This window comes from Geotrypetes seraphini, chromosome 4, assembly GCF_902459505.1.
Source record: "Geotrypetes seraphini chromosome 4, aGeoSer1.1, whole genome shotgun sequence".
Classification (NCBI taxonomy): Eukaryota; Metazoa; Chordata; class Amphibia; order Gymnophiona; family Dermophiidae; genus Geotrypetes; species Geotrypetes seraphini.
In genome coordinates, this window is record NC_047087.1 from 295,615,747 (window position 1) to 295,641,828 (window position 26,082).

General features: G+C 44.1%; 1 protein-coding gene across 2 annotated transcripts in view; it reads right to left on the bottom strand.

Annotated features, from left to right (window-relative positions):
- PCGF6 (polycomb group ring finger 6) overlaps positions 1–26,082 on the bottom strand; it is a 94,525-nt gene that overhangs the window by 19,958 nt on the left and 48,485 nt on the right. For both annotated transcript variants that reach the window (XM_033941740.1, XM_033941739.1), the window contains exons 8-9: positions 19,603–19,701; positions 16,951–17,037 (exon numbers count right to left, since the gene is read on the bottom strand). In XM_033941740.1, coding sequence (XP_033797631.1) covers positions 16,951–17,037; positions 19,603–19,701 — 186 coding nt within the window. The remainder of the gene's footprint in view (positions 1–16,950; positions 17,038–19,602; positions 19,702–26,082) is intronic.

Below are 26,082 nucleotides of genomic sequence, written 5' to 3' on the forward strand. Positions count from 1 at the left end.
ATCAAAATTCCTGGTCAATATGGCGCAGATACGAAAATTGGCCTTTACTATCGTCCTCCAGGACAGGCGGAGGAAACTGACTCAGAAATGATGGAGGAAATCAAACAAGAATGCAAGACGGGCAATGTAATTATATTGGGAGACTTCAATTTCCCAGGGATAGACTGGAAACTAACAACCTCCAACTGCGGCAAGGAGGCCAAGTTCCTGGAGGTGCTAGGGGATTGCTTCCTGGAACAAATGGTAAAAGAGCCGACAAGAGGCAACGCCACCTTGGACTTGGTCCTTAATGGCCTCACGGGACCGATAACAGAAGTGGAAGTCGTGGTTCCACTGGGAACGAGTGATCACAATGTAATCAACTTTAAACTTGACATCGGGAAAGGGAAACATGCCAAAACCTTAACCACCACCTTAAACTTTAAAAAGGGTAAATACGATCGCATGAGGGCCATGGTAGAAAAACAACTAGAGAAGATGGTGGACAAACTTGAAACGGTAGATCAGGCATGGTCCCTACTGAAAAATACTATCACAGAAGCACAAGATCTCTACATTCCGAGGATTTCCAAAGATCAGAGAACAAAGAGCAAAAGAGAACCGGCATGGCTTACCATACAGGTGAAGGAAGCCATAAAAGAAAAGAAGGACTCTTTCAAAAAATGGAAATGCATAAAGACAACCGAAGCCTGGAACAAACATAAAGATGATCAGAAGAAATGTCACAAGGCGGTGAGGGATGCCAAACAGGATTATGAGGAAAAAATAGCCCAGGAGGCCAAAAACTTCAAGCCCTTCTTTAGATACGTGAAAGGGAAAAAACCTGCAAAAGAGGCAGTGGGACCCCTGGACGACCAGGGAAGAAAAGGGTACATCAAGGAAGATAAACAAATCGCAGACAAACTAAATTCCTTCTTTGCGTCTGTCTTTACGAAGGAAGACACCTCAACAATACCTGAAGCGGAGAAAGTGTTTCCAGGAGAAATAGAAGACAGCCTCACCACAGTTGAAGTGGACTTAGACCAGATATACTATCAGATCGACAAACTTAAAAGTGACAAATCCCCTGGACCGGATGGAATTCACCCGAGAGTCTTAAAGGAATTGAAGGTTGAAATCGGAGAGTTATTGCAAAAACTTGCAAACCTGACAATCAGAACTGGACAGATACCGGACGACTGGAGGATAGCGAACGTCACGCCAATTTTCAAAAAAAGGATCGAGAGGGGAACCGGGCAACTATAGGCCTGTGAGTCTTACGTCGGTCCCCGGCAAGATGGTTGAAGCACTGATCAAGGATAGCATAGTCCGGCACTTGGACGCACACGACTTGATGAAACCCAGTCAACATGGATTCAGGAAAGGGAAATCGTGTTTGACGAATTTACTCCAATTTTTTGAGACCGTGAACGAGCAAATTGATAGTGGGAAGCCTGTGGACATAATATACTTGGACTTCCAGAAAGCGTTCGACAAAGTTCCACACGAAAGACTTCTCAGGAAACTACAAAGCCATGGCATAGAGGGAGATATACAAAGATGGATAGGCAAATGGCTGGAAAACCGAAAGCAGAGAGTGGGCATAAATGGGAAGTTCTCCGACTGGGAGAAAGTGACTAGTGGAGTACCCCAGGGCTCGGTACTTGGGCCGATCCTTTTTAATATTTATATCAATGACCTGGAGGAAGGAACATCCAGTGAGATCATCAAGTTTGCAGACGATACAAAACTATGCCGGGCGATCAGATCGCAGGAGGATAGAGAGAAACTCCAGAGCGACTTGTGTCGGTTAGAAACATGGGCGGAGAAATGGCAGATGAAGTTCAATGTGGAGAAATGCAAGGTAATGCATTTAGGAAATAAGAATAAGGAATACGAGTATACAATGTCAGGTGCAACTCTGGGGAAGAGTGAACAAGAAAAGGACCTGGGTGTACTGATAGATAGGACCCTGAAGCCGTCGGCACAATGCGCGGCAGCGGCAAAGAAGGCAAATAGAATGTTGGGCATGATAAAGAAAGGAATCTCGAGTAGATCGGAGAAAGTTATAATGCCGCTTTATAGGGCAATGGTCAGACCACACTTGGAATACTGCGTCCAACATTGGTCTCCCTACCTAAAGAAGGATATAAAACTGCTGGAGAGGGTGCAGAGACGAGCGACAAAACTGGTGAAGGGTATGGAGAGACTGGAATATGAGGATAGACTTATAACACTAGGATTGTTCTCCCTTGAGAAAAGGAGACTGCGTGGGGATATGATCGAGACCTTCAAAATACTGAAAGGAATCGACAAAATAGAGCAGAGAAGATTATTTACACTGTCCAATTTGACACGGACTAGAGGACATGTAATGAAGCTAAGGGGGGGCAAGTTCAGGACTAATATCAGGAAGTTCTGCTTCACTCAGAGGGTGGTTGACGCCTGGAATGCCCTCCCAGAGGAGATTATTGCAGAATCGACCGTCCTAGGCTTCAAGAGCAAACTAGATGCATATCTCCTTAAGAGAGGCATATAAAGATATGGTGGACTATAAATTACGCCAGGTGTACACCTGGCAGGGCCTCCGCGTGTGCGGATCGCCGGACTTGATGGACCGAAGGTCTGATCCGGAGATGGCAGTTCTTATGTTCTATGTTCTTATGTTCTTATGACATATTGTTTAAGTGGAATGAATATGATGCCATATGCTGATTTCACAGCTATTGCTTTTCACACTACAGAAACCTAATTCCAGACATTGCAGTTAATGGAGTATTTTTGTGTTGCAACCTCTAAAGGTGAACTCTTACCTTTACCAGAAAGATCCCTAACAAAAATCTAGTTACAAGAATAAATAAAAGTAATAACGTGAGAAGGGGTGGTTAGAAAGGTAAGAACAAGGAAACAGAGGATCATACCACCTAATATTTAAAGCAGTTTAATCGCATAGGAGGGGCTCCTGCCTCGTTAAATCACTTGTAAGTTACTGAGGCTTATATGGATGCTGCGGGGACGGTGACGGGGCGGTGAATGGGATGGCAGTGGCGGTGACGGGGCGGTGAAAGGGATGGCGGTGACGGTGATGGGCGGGTGAAGGGAATGGCGGTGACGGGGTGGTGCAGAGGATGGTGGGCTGGGGACGAGGCGGTGACGGGGACAGAATTTTTCCCCGTGTCATTCTCTATTGAAGATTCTCTATTGAAGTGGATTCTCAGCTTAAATTAAGCACAAAATTATATATCCTACTCTGGATTCTGCTATTAGGCCTGTTCCTCATAGACTCATTGCCTGTCCCTGTCCCTCCACAAGATGGGCCTGCTTTTGTGGAACATGAGGAGGAATGTAATGATGATGTAACAGCCGGTCATAATCCAGAATTATCTGATCCTGATGATGTGAATGATGAAGATTCAGAACCAGAGACCTTTACACAAACTGAGCTCAATGATCTTATTCGTGATCTAAATCTTTCAAAAGAAAAAGCAGAAATATGCTGTGTTGTCAGATTAGAAAAAAAATAAATAAATAAAAAAATTTTGTTGCCTTGTGTAATTAGTTCCAGATAGCCCTTTTCCTTAATTTGTTTATATCAACTTGGGTCATGCCTTTCAAATCTGAACATCAGTTCCTGACCTTGGCATTAATGAGCGTAGCGTCTGAATACATATGCATGTTAAAGGTGATTAGAACTTGTAGGAAAAATACACACACATTATGCAGCAACATGCAATAATTATGGTAAATCAGATCAGGCCATAAATGTTTACTTCCATAACAAATACAGCATATACATAATGTTCTGAAACAGAAAAGCAGTTGAGTTTCTAAAATTCTAACTTTTTTTAAAATTAAGGTTTATAAATTCAAACTTTTTTGAGGTTTAGGAAGAGAAGTGTGCTAAGTAACCTGTGCCAACAAGGAATCCATCTTTGGAGAAACAAAACGCTGATTAAAGGTATCCGCCATTGGATAGAGCTTAGCCTTAGGCAGTGTTAGCCACTCTCAGAGGACCTTCCGGCACTTCCCAGTATTCAGTGAGCGTCTTTGCAATGTCCGGATGGTCAGGAAAACAGGAAGACTGCGGTTTTGTGCTACTTATAAAGCACAGTTACTTACCGTAACAGGTGTTATCCAGGGACAGCAGACAGATATTCTTGACTGATGGGTGACGGCACCGATGGAGCCCTGGTACGGACAATTTTAGAGTGATTGCACTCTAAGAACTTGGAAAGTTCTAGCAGGCCGCACCGCGCACGCGCGAGTGCCTTCCCACCCGACGGAGACGCGCGGTCCCCAGTTAGGATAAGCCAGCTAAGAAGCCAACCCGGGGAGGTGGGTGGGACGCAAGAATATCTGCCTGCTGTCCCTGGATAACACCTGTTACGGTAAGTAACTGTGCTTTATCCCAGGACAAGCAGGCAGCATATTCTTGACTGATGGGTGACCTCAAAGCTAACAAAAAGAGGGATGGAGGGAAGGTTGGCCATTAGGAAAACAAATTTTGCAAAACAGATTGGCCGAAGTGTCCATCTCGTCTGGAGAATGCATCCAGACAATAGTGAGATGTAAAAGTATGAACTGAGGGCCAAGTAGCAGCTTTGCAGATTTCCTCAATCGGAGTAGAACGGAGGAAAGCCACAGATGCTGGCATAGCTCTAACTCTATGGGCCGTGACAGAACCTTCCAGTGTCAGTCCGGACTGAGCATAACAGAATGAAATGCACGCTGCAAGCCAATTTGACAACATACGTTTAGAAACATGACATCCCAATTTATTCGGATCAAAGGACAGAAAGAGTTGGGGAGATGATCTGTGGGGTTTAGTACGGTATAAATAGTAAGCTAAAGCCCGCTTACAGTCCAAAGTATGCAGAGCCTGTTCTCCAGAATGAGAGTGAGGTTTCGGAAAGAAGACAGGCAGAACAATAGATTGGTTGAGATGGAATTCAGAGACAACCTTCGGGAGAAACTTTGGATGTGTACGCAGAACCACCTTGTCATGATGAAAAATAGTAAAAGGTGGATCCGCAACTAGTGCATGTAGCTCACTGACCCTCCTGGCAGAGGTTAGAGCAATAAGGAAGACCACTTTCCAAGTGAGAAACTTGAAAGGAGTCGTAGCCAAGGGTTCAAACGGAGGCTTCATCAAGGCGGAGAGAACCACATTGAGATCCCAGACTACAGGGGGAGCTTTAAGAGGTGGTTTCACATTGAAAAGACCCCGCATTAATCTGGAAACCAAAGGATGAGCTGAAAGGAGTTTTCCATGAACTGGCTCATGAAAAGCAGCAATAGCACTGAGGTGGACTTGGATGGAAGTAGACTTGAGACCAGAGTCAGACAAAGAAAGAAGGTAATCCAACAAGGTCTCCACTGCAAGGGATGTGGGATCATGATGATGAAGAAGACACCAGGAAGAAAATCGTGTCCATTTCTGATGGTAACATTGTAGAGTGGCCGGTTTCCTGGAGGCATCTAGAATAGAACGAACGGGCTGAGACAAAAGAGTATCATTCGAAGTCAGCCCGAGAGATACCAAGCTGTCAGGTGCAGAGACTGGAGGTTGGGATGTAGAAGGGTCTGCTGATGTTGTGTAAGCAGAGAAAGAAACAGCGGAAGAAGCATAGGCTCCCTGGAACTGAGTTGAAGTAGAAGGGAGAACCAATGTTGCCTGGGCCATCGTGGAGCGATGAGAATCATGGTGGTCTGTTCCCTCTGGAGCTTGAACAAGGTTCGTAACGGTAGCGGAGGGAAAGCATACAGGAACAGATTGGACCAATCCAGGAGAAATGCATCCGCTGCCAGACGGTGAGGAGAGTAGAGTCTGGAGCAGAAGAGGGGCAGCTGGTGATTTTGAGGAGCTGCAAAGAGGTCTATCTGAGGAGTGCCCCACTGAGCGAAGATGGACTATAGAGTTAAAGGATCGAGAGTCCACTCGTGAGGTTGGAGAATTCTGCTGAGTTTGTCCGCTAAGGAATTCTATTCTCCCTGAATGTAGATAGCTTTCAGGAATAATTGGTGATCTGTGGCCCAAGCCCAAATCTTCTGGGCTTCCTGGCACAAGAGGCGAGAGCCTGTCCCACCCTGTTTGTTCATATAGTACATCGCAACTTGATTGTCTGTGCACAGCAGGAGGACTTGAGGAAAGAGAAGATGTTGGAAGGCCTTGAGGGCATAAAACATCGCTCTGAGTTCCAGGAAATTGATATGATGCTTTATTTCCTGGGCTGTCCAAAGTCCTTGAGTTTGGAATTCGTTCAAATGAGCTCCCCAGGCATAAGGGGAGGCGTCGGTGGTGATGACAAGTTGATGAGGAGGTAGATGGAACAGAAGACCTCTGAAGAGATTTGAGGACATCAACCACCATTGTAGAGACTGACGAAGAGATGATGTCACAAATATGTGTCGTGAGCAAGGATCCGTCGCTTGGGACCACTGGGTAGCTAGGGTCCATTGAGGAGTGCACAGGTGAAGACGTGCGAAGGGTGTGACATGAACTGTGGAGGCCATGTGACCCAAGAGTATCATCATTTGCTTGGCAGAGATGGAACGTTGTGGAAGCACCTGCTGACATAGAGATTGAAGAGTTTGAAGACGGTTGGATGGCAGGAACGCTCTCATGAGGACTGTGTCCAGCACCGCTCCAATGAATTGAAGTCTCTGAGTGGGGATGAGATGAGATTTGGGTAGATTGATCTTGAACCCCAGAAGTTGTAGAAACAGGATGGTTTGGTTGGTGGCCAGGAGTACTGTCTGAGATGAATTGGCCTTGATTAACCAGTCGTCCAGGTAAGGAAAGACCTGAAGATGGTGAGAGCGGAATAAAGCAGCCACCACAATCAGACATTTGGTGAACATTCTTGGAGAGGAGGCAAGACCGAAGGGTAGCACCTTGTATTGGTAATGACAGTGGTTGATCATGAAGCGGAGGTACTGTCTGGAGGTCAGATTGACCGGTATGTGAGTGTATGCCTCTTTGAGATCGAGGGAGCATAGCCAGTCGCCTTGAGTGAGAAGAGGATAAAGAGTGGCCAAAGAGAGCATTCTGAATTTTTCTTTGACCAAGCATTTGTTGAGATCGCGAAGATCTAGAATGGGTCTGAGATCTCCTGTCTTTTTGGGGACCAGAAAATAACGGGAGTAGAATCCCTGCCCCTTCTGAGCAAGGAGGGATTGAACCTCTTGGAGAAGAAGGGCGGATTGAGGAGTGTTCAAAGCAGACTCTTTTGGCAGACTTTGGGAAGGAAGAGTCTGAAAGTTGAGGGAGTAGTCGTGACGGATGATGTTGAGGACCCATTGATCCGAGGTGATGATCTCCCAACGGCTGAGGAAAAAGGTAAGACAGCCACCTATAGGTTGAGGCAGGTGGGCAGATGGCTGAAAACTGGCTATGCCCTGGAGAACTAAGTCAAAAGGGCTGAGTAGATTTTTGCTGTGGAGGTGGCTTCGCCGGTTGCTGCTGTGGTGGCCTAGGGCTTTGTCGCTGTTGCTGACGTTGACGCCTAGGTTGTTGGGGAGCTGATGGCAAGGGGCGAGCCACATAACGGCGTTGATAGGCCGATTGTTGTCTGAAAGGCTGGGCAGGTGGAGTCTTCTTCTTTGTTTTCAGAAGAGTATCCCATCGAGTCTCATGGGCGGAGAGCTTTTGGGTGGTAGAGTCCATGGATTCACCAAAGAGTTCATCCCCCAGGCATGGAGCATTAGCCAGTCGATCTTGATGGTTGACATCAAGCTCCGACACTCTGAGCCAAGCAAGGCGACGCATGGCCACAGACATGGCCGTTGCTCTGGTGATAAGTTCGAATGTGTCATAAATTGATTGAACCAGAAACTTGCGTAGCTGGAAGAGAGAGGACGAGCACTGGTGAAAGGCCTGTCGTTTGCGATCAGGGAGGTACTTTTCAAAGGAAGCCATGGTGGTGAGAAGATGCTTGAGGTAAAAAGAAAAGTGAAAAGCATAATTACCAGACCTGTTAGCCAGCATGGCATTCTGGTATAATCTTTTACCAAACTTATCCATGGCTTTACCCTCTCTGCCAGGAGGGACAGAAGCGTACACACTAGCTCCCGCAGACTTTTTAAGCGTAGATTCCACTAGAAGAGATTCATGTGGAAGCTGCGGCTTATCAAATCCAGGTATAGGTATCACTTTATACAGAGAATCCAATTTACGAGGGGCTCCTGGGATGGTCAAAGGAGTCTCCAGATTCTTATAAAAGGTTTCCCTCAAGATATCATGGAGGAATAATTTGAGAAATTCCTTTGGAGGCTGGTCAAAGACCAGTGCATCTAGGAATGCTTTGGATTTTTTAGACTCAGCCTCCAAAGGAATAGAAAGAGATTCACACATGTCTTTCAGAAAGGAAGTGAAAGATGTAGAATCTGGTCTGGAGGATGGATCAGGAACAGCAGGATCATCATCATCCGATGAACACTCACCCTCAGAAAGAAAAGGCTCTTCGGAGTCACCCCACAGATCAGGATCCCTAATGTGGGAGCTACGGTCTCGAGACTCCGGTGTGGAGGGTTCCAGGTGTCGGGATTTGCGTGCCGACTTACCTGACCTCATAGACACGGTACCGGGAGACGTTAAGGGCTGCATCGGTGCCGAAGTCTGAACAGCCTGGTGTTGAGCTCTCGGTTCCGGTGCGAGGATTGGCATGGAGACCGACGAAGCAGAATGGACCGGTACCGACAAGGTGGACGCGGACAATAGAGGCTGCTCCACCGTTGGTACCGGTGGCTCAGACCGGACCGGGACCGGAAGGCTCGGTGCCAATAGTGCTGGACGGAGCTGTTGCAACTGCTCCTTGAGTTGCACCTGCAGGACGGCAGCAATTCGTTTGTCCAGCGAAGACACCGGTACCGCTTTTTTCTTCTGCGGTACCTGCGGTGCCGCTCGACGCTCCGAAGAGGAGGAACCCGAGGTCGAGGGGCTGACCTCAATCGGAGCGCTTCCGCGGGCGCCTCGAGGTCGGCAGGACTGGGCTCGCTGCTACTGAGACCGGAGGACGCTCCAGCGGGGAAGGCTTCTTAGCCGGCTTACCTGAGGGATGCGACGCCGGCGCGGTGTCGACGAGGTGGGTGCCGACTGAGACGGGGCCGATGTCGGTGCTGGTGCCGCAGGATCAGACATATCGGCACCAAATAATAACCGTTGTTGGATTTGATGGTTTTTCAAAGTTCTCTTTTTTAAAGTGGCACAGCGGGTGCAGGTGGACGCCCGATGGTCAGGACCCAGGCACTATAAGCACCAGTTATGCGGGTCGGTGAGAGAAATGGGCCGTGCGCACCGCTGGCACTTCTTAAACCCGGGTTGCGAGGGCATGAACGTAAAAACGGCTTCTGCCAAATCGAAGGCCGAGGCCTCGATGGTGGCAACAGGCCCCGCTGGGGCGAACCGAAAAAATCAAAGTTTTTTTTTTTTTTTTAAAAACAAGAAAGAATAAAATAGAAACAGGAAAAAATATTTCCGAACAGGGTGTATGTGAGCGAGAAGGAGAGAAAATTTTTTTTTCAACAGCCGTTGAAAAGAGCGCGTCTTCTTAGCTCTGCGGAAACTAAGAAACTGGGGACCGCGCGCCTCCGTCGTGCGGGAAGGCACTCGCGCGTGCGCGGTGGGGCCTGCTAGAACTTTCCAAGTTCTTAGAGTGCAATCACTCTAAAATTGTCCGTACCGGGGCTCCGTCGGTGCCGTCACCCATCAGTCAAGAATATGCTGCCTGCTTGTCCTGGGATAAGAGAGCACTGTGCTATCGGGACAGAATAGCCTCCAACTTCAATTCCTGAAGGGATTCTGACATGACCCCTATCAGTGCTGAAAGTTTGAAAAGTCTCCACATAGTGGGGTCTTCCCCAAGGTCCAAAGCGTCCCCCAGATCTGGGTCCTGGAGATCCTGGAGACCGCCCACTGTGGAAGTGAAAGTCACAGACAGTAAAGGCACATCATCCGGATCATCCAAATCATCTGCCTAGCAGACTGTCCCCTGACTGCGCAGGACTCTGTTGTGGGGAACCCGCGTCCTTGGGGAGAAGGATCCCCAGTGCAAACAGGGCCACCATAGTAGGTGGATTTAGTGAAGTTTTGTTAGCCAAATAAGCATGAAACAACATATTAATAAACTTTGGGGGAAAACCTTGACCCTGAGGGTCAGGGGCCCCCTCTGAACCCTGCCTGGAGCCTCTGTAGGCTTTCAACACCAAAATCATGGTTGCATTTCACTGGAGACGCACTCACGTTGCTCTCTGGCCAAAGCTTGGACATTTTAAATGGTCCTCAGATGGACGGAGTGTTACAACCCCTCGAACGAACAAGGAGGGGAAAGCTGATGCCACCTCCATACATGGAGCTGCAAGATGGAAGCTGAAAAGGCTTACAGGGAGATCCTCTGCCTCAACAAGCCTTGGAACCTGTACAGTCGGCATCTTCTGACTGCCTGTTGGGCCCAATGCACTGGCTGGAAACCTCCACCCCTCCCGGAAACACTACACACTCTAAACATGAAAAGAAACGCAGTTGTCCCCAATCCTTGATACACTGCCATGGAACCAATGTAGTCTGCTCTCAAACCCACTAGCAGACGAATCTGGGGTGAGCAATGCTCCCAAGAGAATGGTCTCTGAGCCCCGAACTGGTAGTAGGCTGTCCAGGTGGGTGCACTGCAAAGCAGCCAGCCCCCTGGAAGCAGATATTGTCAGTGAAGTCTGCAATCTCCCGCAGCCAGAGCTATCCCTGTGGGGAACCTCTGCAGCACATAATCACACAAAATTAGAGGTTAAAGAAAAGAATACACCCGAGCAGAAAGACTAGCTTCTACTGTCTCGCTTGTATGAAGACAACTTGAAGTTGGAGGAGCAAAAAGTTATGCTAATGAGGCTTCCTACAAGAGATCTTGTGAGATGGGGTTGACTACCCACTTGTTCAGGAATGGAGTGCGATTGTACAAGAACAGTCAATTTTGTTGCAGTTCGATATTTCAGCTGCATTTAATGCAATGCATTATTCTTTACTACTCCTTAAGTGAATTGGGTCTTCAGGGTATGGTTTTGAAATGGCTCATTGAGTTTCTGGGGAACAGAACATATAAAGTGAAAAAGAGTCGTAGTAAGTCTCATGTTTGGAGAGCATTTTGTGGGGTGTCAAAGGGTTCTCCGTTATCCCGCTCTCTTTTTAATGCATATTTGAGCTTTGGGTATAAAATTTTCTCTCCTTCAGGTTCATGTATTTTCCTATGCAGATGACATTTTTTTGCTTTGTTTGGCAAAGGATTCCTTTGATGATAATATATAAAGGGTATCGTAGAAGACTTGAGTATGTGGGCACAAAGAAACTTCTTAAAGTTTAATAAATTAAAAACTAAGGTGCTATGGTTTAGATATTATACACTAATTCACTTCCATGTACAGAATTAACACTGATTTATGGAGAGATACTCAAGATTGAGAGTGTTAGGAATTATTAGATTCTGATCTTAAAATTTTGTCAAGAAGTTTTTCTTTAGATTAATACAATTAAGAACAATAAGATCAGTCCTAAGTCAGAACAGTTTTAGTACTGTTGCACAGACTATTTTCTTTTTAGGTGATATTTTACAAACACATTGATGCAACCTAACAAGTCGGTGGTCCTTAATTTCCTCCAGCACCTCTTAGCATGTCAAACCTGATGCTTGAGTGAGCATATACCACTACAAAACCATGATTTATTCTTGGTAGTAAAGGAATGCACGATATAAGATGGGGGGGGGGGTCTGGTAAGCCTTTTTGCCTTTTTATTTTAAGTACTCCCCCGGTCATTTGCGGTTGGCGATTTGCGGTCCCGGTCATTCGCAGCTTTGACACACAGCTCCTGATTGGTGAGACCCGACTTTAGTGCAGGAAGAGGCGGTCGGAACATACCGCGAGTGATTTCCTTCACTCGCCGGTGCTCTGGCTGCTCTCTCCAGCCTCTGGCTGCCCTCTCCTGTCTCCCCCACTAAAAAACGTATTCACGGGTTTTCAACATTTGCGGGGGTTCTTGGAACAGAACCCCCGCGAATATCGGGGGAGTACACTATTCCACAGTCTGACTTGTTCAGACAATTAGTAGGTGCCAAGTGCCAAAGTGAGAGTGGAATAGAGCAAAGAGCGATGGTAATGTTGAAGGGACTACATAACTTGCTGTGCTGAGATAACTACCTTGCAGCAAAGTATTTGGGGTCCTGACACAAAAAGTCAGAATTTTATAATCAGACCAGGGAATGGATAAAGCTGTGAAGTTGCTGAAAAGAATAGAGCTGCCAAAAGAGGATGAAGCAAGATCTAAAGTGTGGCCAGTCGAATGGGTTGGGAGGCTGACATGTTGGTAAAGATTAAAGTATGAGAGAAGCACCAAGGAACTGCTTATCCTGATGTTGAGATTATCAATGTGAAAATTAAAGTTGCCAATTATTATGAGATTAGGGAACTGAAGAGAAGCCATGGCTAGTGTTTGAGAAAGAGAGACTCAAGTACAATTATCATAACTTGGACGAAGATAACCATAATGAAGATTGGGGACATTACAGAAAGTCTTACTGGTAGTGATTCCTTGTATGATAAATTGTCTGCTAGGAACCCGACTAGCTGAAATGAATCTGCCACAAAAAGAGCTGCTCTGCCCCCTCCCCTGACAAGTCAAAAAAGCTAAACAGTGCAGGAGGCGAGTATTGAGCAAATATAGACTCTTTCCCAGTCCCTAACTGGGTTTCTGTCATAACAATGATAGATGTGCTTGCAGAGTATATATCATCATAAAAGGCCACCGTTGCTTTTCAACAATTAACTATATAAAAGTAAAATGAAAAGGTATCAGACTCTAGTACACTGCCGTCAAATATAAAAAAGGGGGACAAGTTACAACCAATGTAACAAGAGTGATAAAGTGCATATGTTGAAATGAGAAAAAATCACTCTATAGACCTATTCAAAGAGTTATATGGATGATATAACAAAGTTCACAAAAACTTGCTCAGAATCATGGAGGGGAAAACTGGGGCGAACCCCAGAAAAAACCACCTCACAGCCCAATCATCGCATGGAAAGTAAACAAGACGTTATATCATTTCATATATGCTTTTTGTATTGTGAAAAAACCACTGACGTTCAGCACACTGTTTACTAAGCATATGTCAAAGCTTTTAGCCAAAGAACTAAGCAAACTTAACTTGCAGCTTGCGGGTTCCGACGTGCACGTTTCGATCCTGCCTCAGGGAACACACAGGAATAGTTGGAAAAAACGCTCATGCAATGGGTATGAAAAGATTCAAAAAGGACTGCTGTCTCACATAAAGAAGTGCGTATAGCGCGGCTTGACTGCTTTGAATACAAAAAGCATATATGAAATGATATAACGTCTTGTTTACTTTCCATGCGATGATTGGGCTGTGAGGTGGTTTTTTCTGGGGTTCGCCCCAGTTTTCCCCTCCATGATTCTGAGCAAGTTCTAGTACACTGCCGGCACGACAGGTTGTAACAGAGAGACAAAAGCTAGTAACCACGTATCAGAATGCCTCATTTGGCCAATATGTGGTGTTTTTGAGGTTCTGCTGAAATTATCTCACCCTCAGGGGTAATGAACACTGTCACCATAGAACCCCACATCTGTCAGTCTTGGGGAAGTAGAAACCCGGACTAGAAACCAAACCAGACTGTCCACACAACAGGGACAGAACTGCTACTAAGCCATCAAATACATTTTACCCTCACTGACAGACAGAAAGATGTACAAGACAGAGAACTTTTTTTAAATCACAGCTCCATAAACAAAAACTCCTCCGTATCACCACCACCCTCTGGAAATTCTAAAAGTGATTCTGCTCTTAAAAGATGTTGCCAACTTTCACATATATTTGACAAGAACCTCTAATGCTAAATCACAACATTTCTAAAAGAAAAGAAATTAGATGCAGTGCTACCTTGCTAGCGTTCTCTCTACTACTGCTAAACAGAATTCAAGCTTGAGGCCATGCTTTATATTTTAGTATTTTGAACATATGTAGGGTTACCATATAGGTCCAGAAAAAGAAGGATGGATTGAGACAACTGGGTTTTACTTCCACTGAAAACAATGGAAATAAAACCCAGATGTCTCAATCTGTCCTCCTTACTTCCATTGCTTTTTTTAATCAAAACTGTATTGAAATTTTACAAATACAAAAGTATAAGAATAAAACAAAACAAGTAGAACTGGTGCACCACCAGGCTGGCATCCTCCTGGTTCTTGTGGCCCAGCAGTTCCAGTTAATTACCAGGTAACAGTAACTGGAAAGGCACCAGAGAATTTTCTAGTCTGAAACCCAACATACTTGGTTTGTTTGGACTTTTACTGCTTTATTTTGATGATTGATGATGCCAGTTATGGAAAAATGCTCAATGTATAGGGCCATGATGGTCTGGTTGTAGGCGATGTCCGTGCACAGGGGGATAGAGATGGGCTGGCAGAAGCCGTGGTCCTGGATGTAGATGCCCCTTTCCCCGTGGAACTGGCACGCCACCCAACATTTCAGGAAGGGCAGCAGCGGAGAGGCTGGATGGTGCCAGACGCCAGGGAATCGGAGCAAAAAAATCACTGCAAAAAAAAAAAAAGCAACCAAAAAAACCCAACAACTTGGGGGGAGAAATCCTCAATTCTGTGGCTTGTGGAGGCCAAACGGATCCGCCGTGCAAAGAAAGTTTTCAGGACACAAGCTCATGGGCGCTCAGTATTTCCAAATAGGCCCTGCACGTGATTGACACAAAACCTTTCCTGCGACGTCAGCTCTGACGTCGGGAGAAGACTTCCGGTCGGCTACATGTTCGTGCTGTAGGCAGGAAAAGAAGACGAGCCTCTTGGCTCGAGCTGCCTCCAACCCCTGCTGTTATCTGGACGCAAACGCGGGACACATAAGGGGTCGAATGTGGGATGCAAACATGGGACACAGAAGGGGGGGAGGGAGTGTGTTTTTGGACACAGAACTTCAAGGCATGAACTTGGGAGAGAGGATGGAGGAAGGTAGGGAAAGAGATGCTGAGGAGGAGGAGGGACTAGAAAGGGAGAATTGGGTGTGGGTGTGTCGGTGAGAGGGAAAAAAAAGAGATGATTGTGAACATGGGGAATGGAAGAAAGGAGAATTTTTGATCATAGGGAGGGAGTGAGGTACAGATGAGAGGGAGAAATGTGGTGGAAAAGGGAACAGTGGGACAGATTGAAAGGGATGCAAGAGGGAGGAATGGTGGACATAGTGGTGAAGGGAATGGAGGGAGAGATGTGGTATGGTGCTGGAGAAATGTTGGGCATTGGGTTGGTGGGCAGGGGTGAAAGATACTGCACATGGTCCGGGGGATGAGAGGGATAAATGCTGGACCATGGTAGGAGGAACCAATGGACAGCAACAGAAGAATTTACAGAAGATGGGAAAGCAGAAAAAAGAAACTGAGACCAACTTGATGGAAAAATAAGTCTCCAGATAAAAGGTAAAAAACGGAATTTATTGACTAAAATATGTTAGCTTTGGGAAATGTATATAGCAGACATCTTTTTATTGTGTTCAAAAGAAAAGGAAATGCATTTCTGGTTTTATTTCTACAGTGTTGAAGTATTTGCTGACCCTTGCTGTGGCTGGTAGGGATCCCCAAGCACCGCCAGCAGAGAAGGCCAGAACTCCCTTCCACCAAACGAAGCAGTCACTGGCAGCATCCATGAGCCACTGAGATGCCAGCATCTGTGATTCAGGGACACTACTGCTGCCTGCCAAACTTGGCAAAAGGGACCCCCCAGCCAACTGCAGATGAAGTCCTCAGCTGACAGCTTGGGGATCCTCATCAGCTGAATATTTATATTTTATATTTACATTAGAGGGTCTGGTAGAAACCCTTTTACAAAGTATGTATTCTTCTCAATATTTCCAAATTAATAAAGTGTCTTTGCTTATTTGTAAATGGGTCTCTACCAGAGCCTTTAATTCAGTAGCATAATTAAATGAAATAACTATTTCTGAAGTTTATAGGGACGGGCGGGGACTCCTTATGGGAACAGGTGGGGACGGAGGGATTCCTCACGGGAACGGGTGGGGACGGAGGGATTCCTCGCGGGGATTGGTGGGGACGGGTTGGATTTTGGCGGGGATGGGTGGGATTTCTGTCCCCGCGCAACTCTCTACTATTCAACTGAGTATGAAAATCGCCAATTGCACTGAGATGGACGCATGCAGAAGTTTGAAGTCCAGAATTAGAAAAGTGAAAACTTTGGAGAAAACGATGCAACCAAGCTTGTTTACCTTAATGATGTGTGTCTGTCATTTTTCTATTGCACTGGATTTTCAAGTTTATGGGGACTACTTAAGCCTATCAAAAAATAGTCTTCAAAGACTCCAGCTAATCCAGAATGCTGCAGTCAAGTTGATCTTTGCAAAACACAAGTCTGACCATGTCTCCCCACTCCTAGCCAAACTTCACTGGCTCCCAGTGATTTCCAGAATCCATTTCAAATGCTCCTGCCTGGCTTTTAAGATCATTCACGGCATCCTTCCTCCCTTAATCCCACTATCTTATAACTCCTCGAGTCCTGACTCTACCAGACCCGCCCAAAGGTATAAACTATCCTTCCCCTCTCTACATGGTATTCGCTATGCAGGCAAACTGGGAAAATCCCTTCTCTTCAGAATCACAGGTCTTTGGAACGACCTTACTACCCCGCTGCGGAACCTGGGCTCCCTCCAATTATTCCGCAAGCAACTGAAAACCAAGCTTTTCACTAAAATGTAATTCTATCCCCCCTTACTCTTCTCTTCTATATATAAGTTCATGTAAACCTTTTTTTTCCTTCTCTTCCTATATTTTAAGCTTTTGTAAACCGTGCCGAGCTCCACATCTGTGGAGATGATGCGGTATATAAACTTAAGGTTTAGTTTAGTTTCATACATCCTACTTCATGTGAAAAACACAAAACAAAGCACAACCAAAAACACATACCTGCATGGCACTATGGCCAATAGCATGATGAACTTCCCTCAGTGTCTGAAAGTTTTCCAACAAGTGGTCTCCACATATTATATCTACCTGTGAACAAAGGATGCAGGATCAATATAAAAAATTTAAGATACACCTATACTGAACGTCTTATATAACCAGGTAATTTTTTAATCACCATTATTATTCCATTCTGAGGAACTGTTTTAAAGAGACATTGAACATGTTTAAACTGACTATTCTATACAGTCATCATCGTTTCTATGCTACACATCCCACTACAGGTACACCACCGATTTTCCAGCAACCCTGGTTCCAAACCTTTGCCAGATTAACAGTTTTGTCAAACCAATAGTGGCCACCTTTAGAACATGCTCTAACCCCAGGAAAATACTTTTAAAACCAAAAGGAGGAAATTTATTTTCACTCAGAGAATAGTTAAGCTCTGGAACGCATTGCCAGAGGTTCTGATAAGAGCGGCTAGCATAGCTGGTTTTAAGAAAGGTTTGGACAAATTCCTGGAGGAAAAGTCCATAGTCTGTTGTTGAGAAAGACATGGGGGAAGCCACTGCTTGCCCTGGATCAGTAGCATGTAATATTGCTACTCCTTGGGTTTTGGCCAGGTACTGGATTGGCCACCGTGAGAATGGGCTACTGGGCTTGATAGACCATTTGTCTGACCCAGCAAGGCAATTCTTATGTTATGATCTTGCGTTTCTTGAGCTGCAGAGTGTCCATATCCTTTTGCGCAGAACTTGCAGCCTTGCCAAGCCTCTCCCCCCCTCAATAAAAAAGGCAATCCCAACAGGCTAGTTGCCCGTTGTCACCTGCTTAGACAGAGGAGAGGTTAAGCATGGTGTTGCCATCTCTCCTGGGATTGCCATGTGGTACATGGTGCAAGGTCACTCTGCAGATGCTAAAATTTGTGCAATTCTGGCAAGGATTTCATGTAGAAGAACCCAAGGACTCCATCCCAACAAGATTTGAGACAAAAATTGCAGTTTTGGAAGTGCAGGGAGTTTTTGAAAAAAAAAATGAGTGCTAAAAATCCAAGATGGCTGCTGTTAAGAAATTCGTGCCAAATTCACAATACTTTTCACCTTTAGCAAAGTACAAAAACGTCACTTTTAAGATTTCTCAGGTGGGGGAACACTTCTTTGAAAATCATTTTTATTAAGGAGTCAACAAGAGAAGTACATGGATAAAACAGCAAACAGGCAACAACGGAAAATACCATGTGCAACAACAAAAGCACTTAGCACATCAATAAGACACAGCAATATCCAAATCAAGAACAATCCATTTCCCTCATCAGCTCCATAAATTTTCAAGATAGCATACCCAGCCCAGGAGTCCCCTGCTCGAGGGACAGCACTCACACCGCACTAGTCAAGCCAGCCACACCCGCAAATATACTTCACGCACACACCCTAGTCAGTCATTCCCCACCCCCCCTTCCCCCAATTCTGGAAACCAGAGGTAACCACAGGGCCAAATAGGCCAGCACCTCAGGGTTGGAGGAACGGTTACGATAGCAAAACTTTGGATCTTTCAGGTGGGGGATACCTGTAAAACTGTGACATTCAAACCACCCCACCCCCCGATCCACCTCATGGGATGTGATAGCATTTCTCACTGTGACCTGTGCTGGAAATGTGCTTCAGCCTGCCTCAGCACTCTTATAATAGCTGGGATCAGATAATCACTGTTTCATGCTGGAAATGTCTCTTCAACACTGATCTTTGGGCTGCCAGTCAGACAGGGTGCCTGACCGTATATCTCCACCCCTGCAGACCAAAGGATGCACTAAGGGAAAAGATGGAGACACAAATGCAGCTGGCACCCTGCGAGACACCGCTGAGCCTCCAAAGGACACCTAACAGCCTGCACTCGAACCCCTCCTAAACAGAAGGCGAGGAAAAAGTGGGATTGCCATGAGCTCCAAAGAAACAAATGTAGGCTGGCCAACAGGTACCACCAGGGATCGGCCTGTCATCTGCAGACCGGTGTTTGTGTGTTCTCTATACAGGCAGAGCTCAGGAAACGTTCAGAGCACAAAGAAAACCCCAAAAAGGGATAAAAAGCACAGTAGAAAATAAGAAAAAGGGGAGAGTAGAGAAACAGCTGAGAAACACTTCTTCAGGCTTACGTACACAAGGGAAAAACTACAGGTGGCAATAAAGCTCTCAATGAAGTAGGAGACTGAGAGAAAAAAAATCCAGAGTGGATTCCTTCTGCAGATGGCTCGCAGCCATTGGGAGATATCCTACTTATCTAGAATGACTCACCTATTGCACTGGAAGAAGAATTAAAAAGGAGAAGAACAGGAAATAAAGGACAGCTGAGAGAGTCTGAAGCCTTCAACTGAACTTTTCCCAGCCAAGGCAGCCTACACAGGAGAGAGATATCAATGAAGAGAGGCCTTCTTACCAGGTACACATTGAAGAAGAAACTTGGGAGATCAGTAAATCAAACAGAGCAAGCTAGATTTGAGCATTTCTCGTGGATCTATGTTCAGCTGGGTTGTAATAATACCCCTTGTAAATAAACTTCCCCTGTTTAAAAGTTAAAATGGAGTCGGTGTCTCTGAAGTAAGTTCAGAGACCACAAAAGTGAGTAAAGAGGACACAGTCAGTATGGAATCTTCACACGCACCTGACAAATTGGGTTAAGTTCCAATTTCCTCCTGAGGAATTTTTCAACATGTCCAATTGTTGCTTCTCCTGAAACTCGCACAAACTTCTTCTCCAAGGGCTAAAAATAAAAAGTAAAGATATGTTATAGAGTAATTACTGATACTACTACCACACATATACAGCATGACATTTTTTTCAGGTATGTTGCTGCCATTATTGATAGTATGAATCTTTTACTGCATGCCTGCAGAAAAGTCAGCTTTATACAGAAACATAGCAAATGTTGTTCGAAAAAACCATATGGCCAGTCGTTTGTTCATCCAGATCTATTCCTTAGCTCTACAATTCCTTTACTATATTATGTTAGCGCTAGCAAAAGCCAAAGAATGCAAAACTAGCTCAGATTAAGTTTAGCAGTACATCTTCAATCCATCAGTTACCTTACACAAGCTACCTAAACATCTTGTGTTTTAGTTAGATTTTTTTTTTTTTCCAATGCAGGCTCCAAGATAAGCACAGTGTGTGAAGTATTTATCAAAGTAAGTGTCTCCAGGAATCAAATCCAACTAAGTTTATTTCAACATATAATGAGCTTGATTCACATATAAAAAGCTGTCAGCAAAAATGAGTACATATTAGCAAACTGGCACACTGCAAACTTCTGTACATACAGTACCCACATTCCCAACTCAGTGCTAGCTTTCACTGACATATCTCAGATTTGGGCAATAATTTTGCCATTCATACTACAAATATAAAGATTTTCTCTTACAGGTCTTTTCCTAAAGATCAGTGTGTTATCTGCAGCAAGGCCCAGAGGTATAAAATGAGTCCTGTGGCAGATACACTTATCTGTAATAAAAGATCCTCTTAATGTTGGCATTAAGAGAATCTCTTGTACTGTATTATTATTTTCATTAAATACTTGTTAACAAGAACAAGCAAAGATACGAGTAAATTTTCCACAGAAATAAAAAGATAAAATCACCAGGAAACATTAAAACTCATTTGACCACCTAATGGAAAGATACAGAGTATCTATAAGAAAATAAACTTAAAAAATACAGAATTCTATGGTACCTTAAACTCTATTAAATTAATATTCTTTCCAATAAAGTACTTACTCCTTCTCTACAAAGAATTTAACCAAACGAGATGGATTCATAAAAAATATATGCAATACCCCAATAACAATCTGCACATTTATAGGGACTTTTTTTTTTTTTTTTAAGTTGCCCTTTATTGCCAGAATCCAAGTTTTAAGGGCAAGCCACTGGATCTAAGTACAGTGGTACCTCGGTTTACAAGTGCACCGGTTTGCAAGTGTTTTACAAGACGAGCAAAACATTCGCAAAATTGGCGCCTCAGAAATCGAGCGTGCCTCAATTTACGAGCGCCCCCCGCGATCCGTCACCCCCCGCTTGCATCACACACCCCCCCGCCGCGATCCGATATCCCCAAGGCACCCACCCACCAATCACATTCCTTACCCCTATTTGGCACCGGCACCAACGCACAGGACATGCGTGTGCCGGTGCCCGAAGATCTGCCTTCTTCTTTGTGCTGGGCCTTGAGCATCTGCACATGCTCAAGGCCTTCGGGTTCCCGTTCTCTCCATATGAAAACTCATTCACTACTTGTATGCCCGGTCACCAATTCCTCCTGAAAATTTTTCACAATTTGCTTGTGATTTAGCAATGGAACATTTGATCACATTGCTCCCTTTTTCAAGTTAATTATAAATACGTTAAGCACTGGTCCCAGGGGATACTCCATTATTTACCCGTCTCCATTGAGACAACTTACCTTTTAGTCCTATCCTCTACATCCAATCTTTTAGCCAATTCCTAAGCCACAAATGAACAGATTTTAATATCCTTAGTAGTTTCTTATGAGGGATTTTGTCAAATTCCTTCTGAAAATTCCAATACACCAGGATTCTACAAATCCAAGGTGCTAGGTCAAAATGGTAACTAGAAAGTTCCCTTTGGAGCCTGGGATTTTTGTGGTCTGTTTTTTTGATGATTTTAGTTCCTGTTGGGGTAGAGACTTCCTTCTCTTTATATTATGTAGCTCTGAGTGAGTTTGTGCTTCATGGTAAAGGAACTCGTGCACTGGTCTTGCGAGAACACAGTACAGCATGCAATTTATTGCATCATGTAGGTCAAACTCACAATAGAAGCATTTTGTAGATAGAATACTTCAACAGAGTTTTATTTCCAGTTAGCTCTGGGGATACTTCAGCTGTATTCTGTCTATCCACACTGAAGACACTGTACCCCTTGACTTTCATGTGACAGTAAATGAATCTCTTTCTTGCATGGCTCATTTTTGAGGCTTAAAAGATTATGCACATCATCATCAGAATTTGAAAATCAAGTCAACATCATTGCCCCTAGATTTATACAAAGAGGATACCCCTACTGAACATATAAAAGGTGGCTAGCGTAGGTCAAAACTCCAAGATCGTGAAGACCTTCTAACGACAGGATTATGAGATAAAAAGACACCAGATCTAGTATGCACCTTATTATGGACATTTCCCCTATGGCTCATGCTTAGTTTGCCATCGTTCTATGGTCTGTAGAATAGTATTATCACAGCTTTCTCGGCAGTGAGAATTTTACCGGATACTATTCTACAAACCAAGCAAATTTGTTGCAAGCATACTTTATTACCACCATCATAGGGACCCCTGATGAAGACGTGTTGATCGAAACACAGACCGTGTTGGGTTCCTTTACCTGTCCTAAGGTGGTCTATCTGTAAGCAAATATGAGTAAATTGCAGCTGAGAAGCTGAGTGCTTTGAAGTCATTTAGGAAAATATGGAATCCTCTTATTGAATATAGTTGTGTGCCCGAAAACATTAACATTAATCATTAACTAATTAACATATATATATATATATATATTTTAAAATAATTCTTTATTCATTTTCAAATTTGACAATAAGTGCACAAAATAATATATTTCAACAAGTTATTACACAATAGCACTTTGATATCTACTACATAAAAATCTAGTGATACGTTTAACTCCCCCTACCTCCCAACCTTCATCATATTTTCAATCAGAATCTACACATATAATAGAACATATTATAACATATTATGTAAAATTGTTCCCAACACCCACCCCCCTTTGGTGTGCCAAAAGAAGAAAAAGAAAAGAAGTGATGACTATTCACTACAATATTTTGTCAATGGCCCCCATATTTTTATAAATTTAGTAAATGTCCCTCTTTGTATTGCTATTGCTCGTTCCATTTTAAATATATGACATAATGTATTCCACCAAAATATATAACTAAGGTTTCTGTGATATTCATTTTATTGTTCATGATGTACATCCATGCTGCTTTTTTCTATTTTATTTTTTCTATTAGCAGTTTTTCTGCTTTTTTTACTCTTATGATTTATGACGTATTCTGTTTGGATATTAATTTCAATATCATAAATATGTATTATGAAGATATTGTGTACTCTGAATACTTATTGTGTCTGTTTTATTATAAATAAATCAAAATTATTGAACTTAAAAAAAAAAATACCATGTTCAGCATAACATAACATGATCAAAGTTGATCTCTGAGTACTTAGTGATTTGGACTTTACTTTTTGCTCTTCAGGCTGTCTGGGACTGTGTGCAGAGGCAATTTTCAACAATTGGAAATAGGGTTAAGATAAGTAGTAATCTCAAAGGCCTACAGACTAACCAAAGCCACCATACAAGAAGCAACAAACCGCTATGTTAAATCAGTAAGTAAACGGCAAAGGAACAATAAGCCACAGTGGTTCTCTGCGGAGATTTCGGACCTCATCAAGGAGAAGAAAAAAAGCATTCATCTCTTACAAACAATCAGGGAAACAGGACTCTAGGGAAGTCTATCTGCCAAGTCAAAAGCCGTCAAAATAGCAGTTAGGGAGGCCAAATTCCGCATGGAGGAGTCTCTAGCGAAGAACATCCAAAAAGGAGATAAATCCTTCTTCAGGTATATCAGTGACAGAAATAAGAACTCAGGCGGGATAGTACATCTTAGGAAACCAGACGGAGACTATGTAGAAGTGGACTCGGAAAAAGCCCAACTGTTAAATGAATACTTCTGCTCAGTCTTCACCCGCGAGGTGCCAGGACTTGGCTCTCAGCTACAGACAAGGGTCGACGCAGATGATCCGTTTAGTAATTTCGAGTTTACACCCAGCGGTGTCTACTGCGAGCTGTCAAAGCTTAAGGTTAACAAGGCAATGGGGCATGACAACCTACACCCCAGGGTGCTCAGGGAGTTGTTTGATGTCTTGGCGGAACCGCTATCCGCGCTCTTCAATCTCTCCCTTAGTACGGGTAACGTCCCGTTGGCTGGAAGACGGCTAACGTCATTCCACTCCACAAGAAAGGCTCCAAGATGGAGACAGCAAACTACAGACCGGTGAGTCTCACATCAATAGTGTGCAAACTAATGGAAACTCTAATCAAACGCCAATTGGATACGATCCTGAATGAGGAGAATCTACGGGATCCCCGTCAACATGGATTTACTAAGGGGAGATCCTGTCAATCCAACCTGATCAGCTTCTTTGACTGGGTGACGAGGAAGCTGGATTTTGGGGAGACCCTGGACATCGTATACCTGGACTTCAGTAAAGCATTCGATAGCGTACCACACCGCAGGTTGCTGAGCAAGATGAGTTCTATAGGACTGGGCGACACATTGACGAAATGGGTTGGGAACTGGCTTAGAGGTAGGCTTCAGAGGGTAGTGGTGAACAGCACCCCCTCCAAAATGACGGAGGTAATCAGTGGAGTGCCGCAGGGCTCGGTCCTGGGCCCGATCCTATTCAACATCTTTATAAGAGACTTGGCAGAAGGGCTGCGAGGTAAAATAACATTATTCGCCGATGATGCCAAACTAAGCAATGTAGTGGGGAAAAGCACAGCAGACATAAATTCAATGTCCGACAACATGATGCACGACCTACTCCTACTGGAGCGCTAGTCTAGGTCCTGGCAACTCAGCTTCAATGCCCAAAAATGCAAAGTAATGCACCTGGGCAGCCAAAATCCATGCAAGACTTACACCCTTAATGGCGAGATCCTAACAAGAACTGAAGCAGAACGAGACTTAGGGGTGATCGTCAGTGAGAACATGAAGACTGCCAATCAAGTGGAGCAAGCTTCATCCAAGGCAAGGCAAATCATAGGTTGCATATGCAGGAGTTTCGTCAGCTGTAAACCTGAAATCATTATGCCATTGTATAGATCCATGGTGAGGCCCCACCTTGAATACTGTGTGCAATTCTGGAGGCCGCATTACCGTAAGGATGTGCTGAGACTGGAGTCGGTCCAGAGAATGGCCACCCCAGATGGTCTCGGGACTCAAGGATCTCCCGTATGAGGAACGGCTGGATAAGTTGCAGCTGTACTCACTCGAGGAACGCAGAGAGAGGGGTGACATGATCGAGACATTCAAGTATCTCACGGGCCGCATCGAGGTGGAAGAAGATATCTTCTTTTTCAAGGGTCCTGCGGCAACAAGGGGGCATCCGTGGAAAATCAGGGGCGGGAAACTGCACGGAGACACCAGGAAATTCTTTTTCACTGAAAGGGTGGTTGATCGCTGGAATAGTCTTCCACTTCAGGTTATTGAGGCCAGCAGCGTGCCTGATTTTAAGGCCAAATGGGATAGACACGTGGGATCTATTCACAGAGAAAGGTAGGTGGGCAGACTAGATGGGCCATGGCCCTTATCTGCTGTCTATTTCTATGTGTCTATGTATCTATAATAAATCTTATAGAAAGGCCATGTGACTGACTAAAATATGAACAATACCTGTTCTCCAAAAATATGAATGCTCTAATCAAATATCCTCTAACAATAATAAACTTTTACTTATGATAGGGGTTGCCATACATCAGATTATGATTAATTGGAAAAATTGGGGTAGACTGAATTACAGTTTCTGGTGGAACCCTTTATGTTACATATATAAAATGGAAAAGGTAATAGCCACACAGCAACGGAATTTTAGAAAATTTCAGGATATTGGGAGCCATTAACAAATTATTGTAATGAATTAATATTATTTTTCCCCTTAACTATGCATGTCCAAGGGGGGGGGGGGTAGATTTTGGTCTTTGTATAAATGTAAGGAATGTGGGGATGGGGATTAAAATATGTTTTCTGTATTTAAAGATTGTTATTGATTAGAGGGGGGAGGGAGATAAATTCTGAACTGGATTTTTACAGATTAAGTGTATCTGAGTTTAAAATGTTTTTATACACCGATACACTTATTGTAAATTTTAAAAAATTAATAAAGAATTAAAAAGAAACAACATATGACTGCTATGGATAATTCTAAAGACACTACAAAAAAGCAGTAAAAGTCAATAGGTTCGTAAAGAGGGACCAACTTGCTTACGCAGATACTTGAGAGAGAAAATAAGTAATTAAATAGTTAAATAAATGAATATGTGAAACGGGGTATCATCAGTGACCT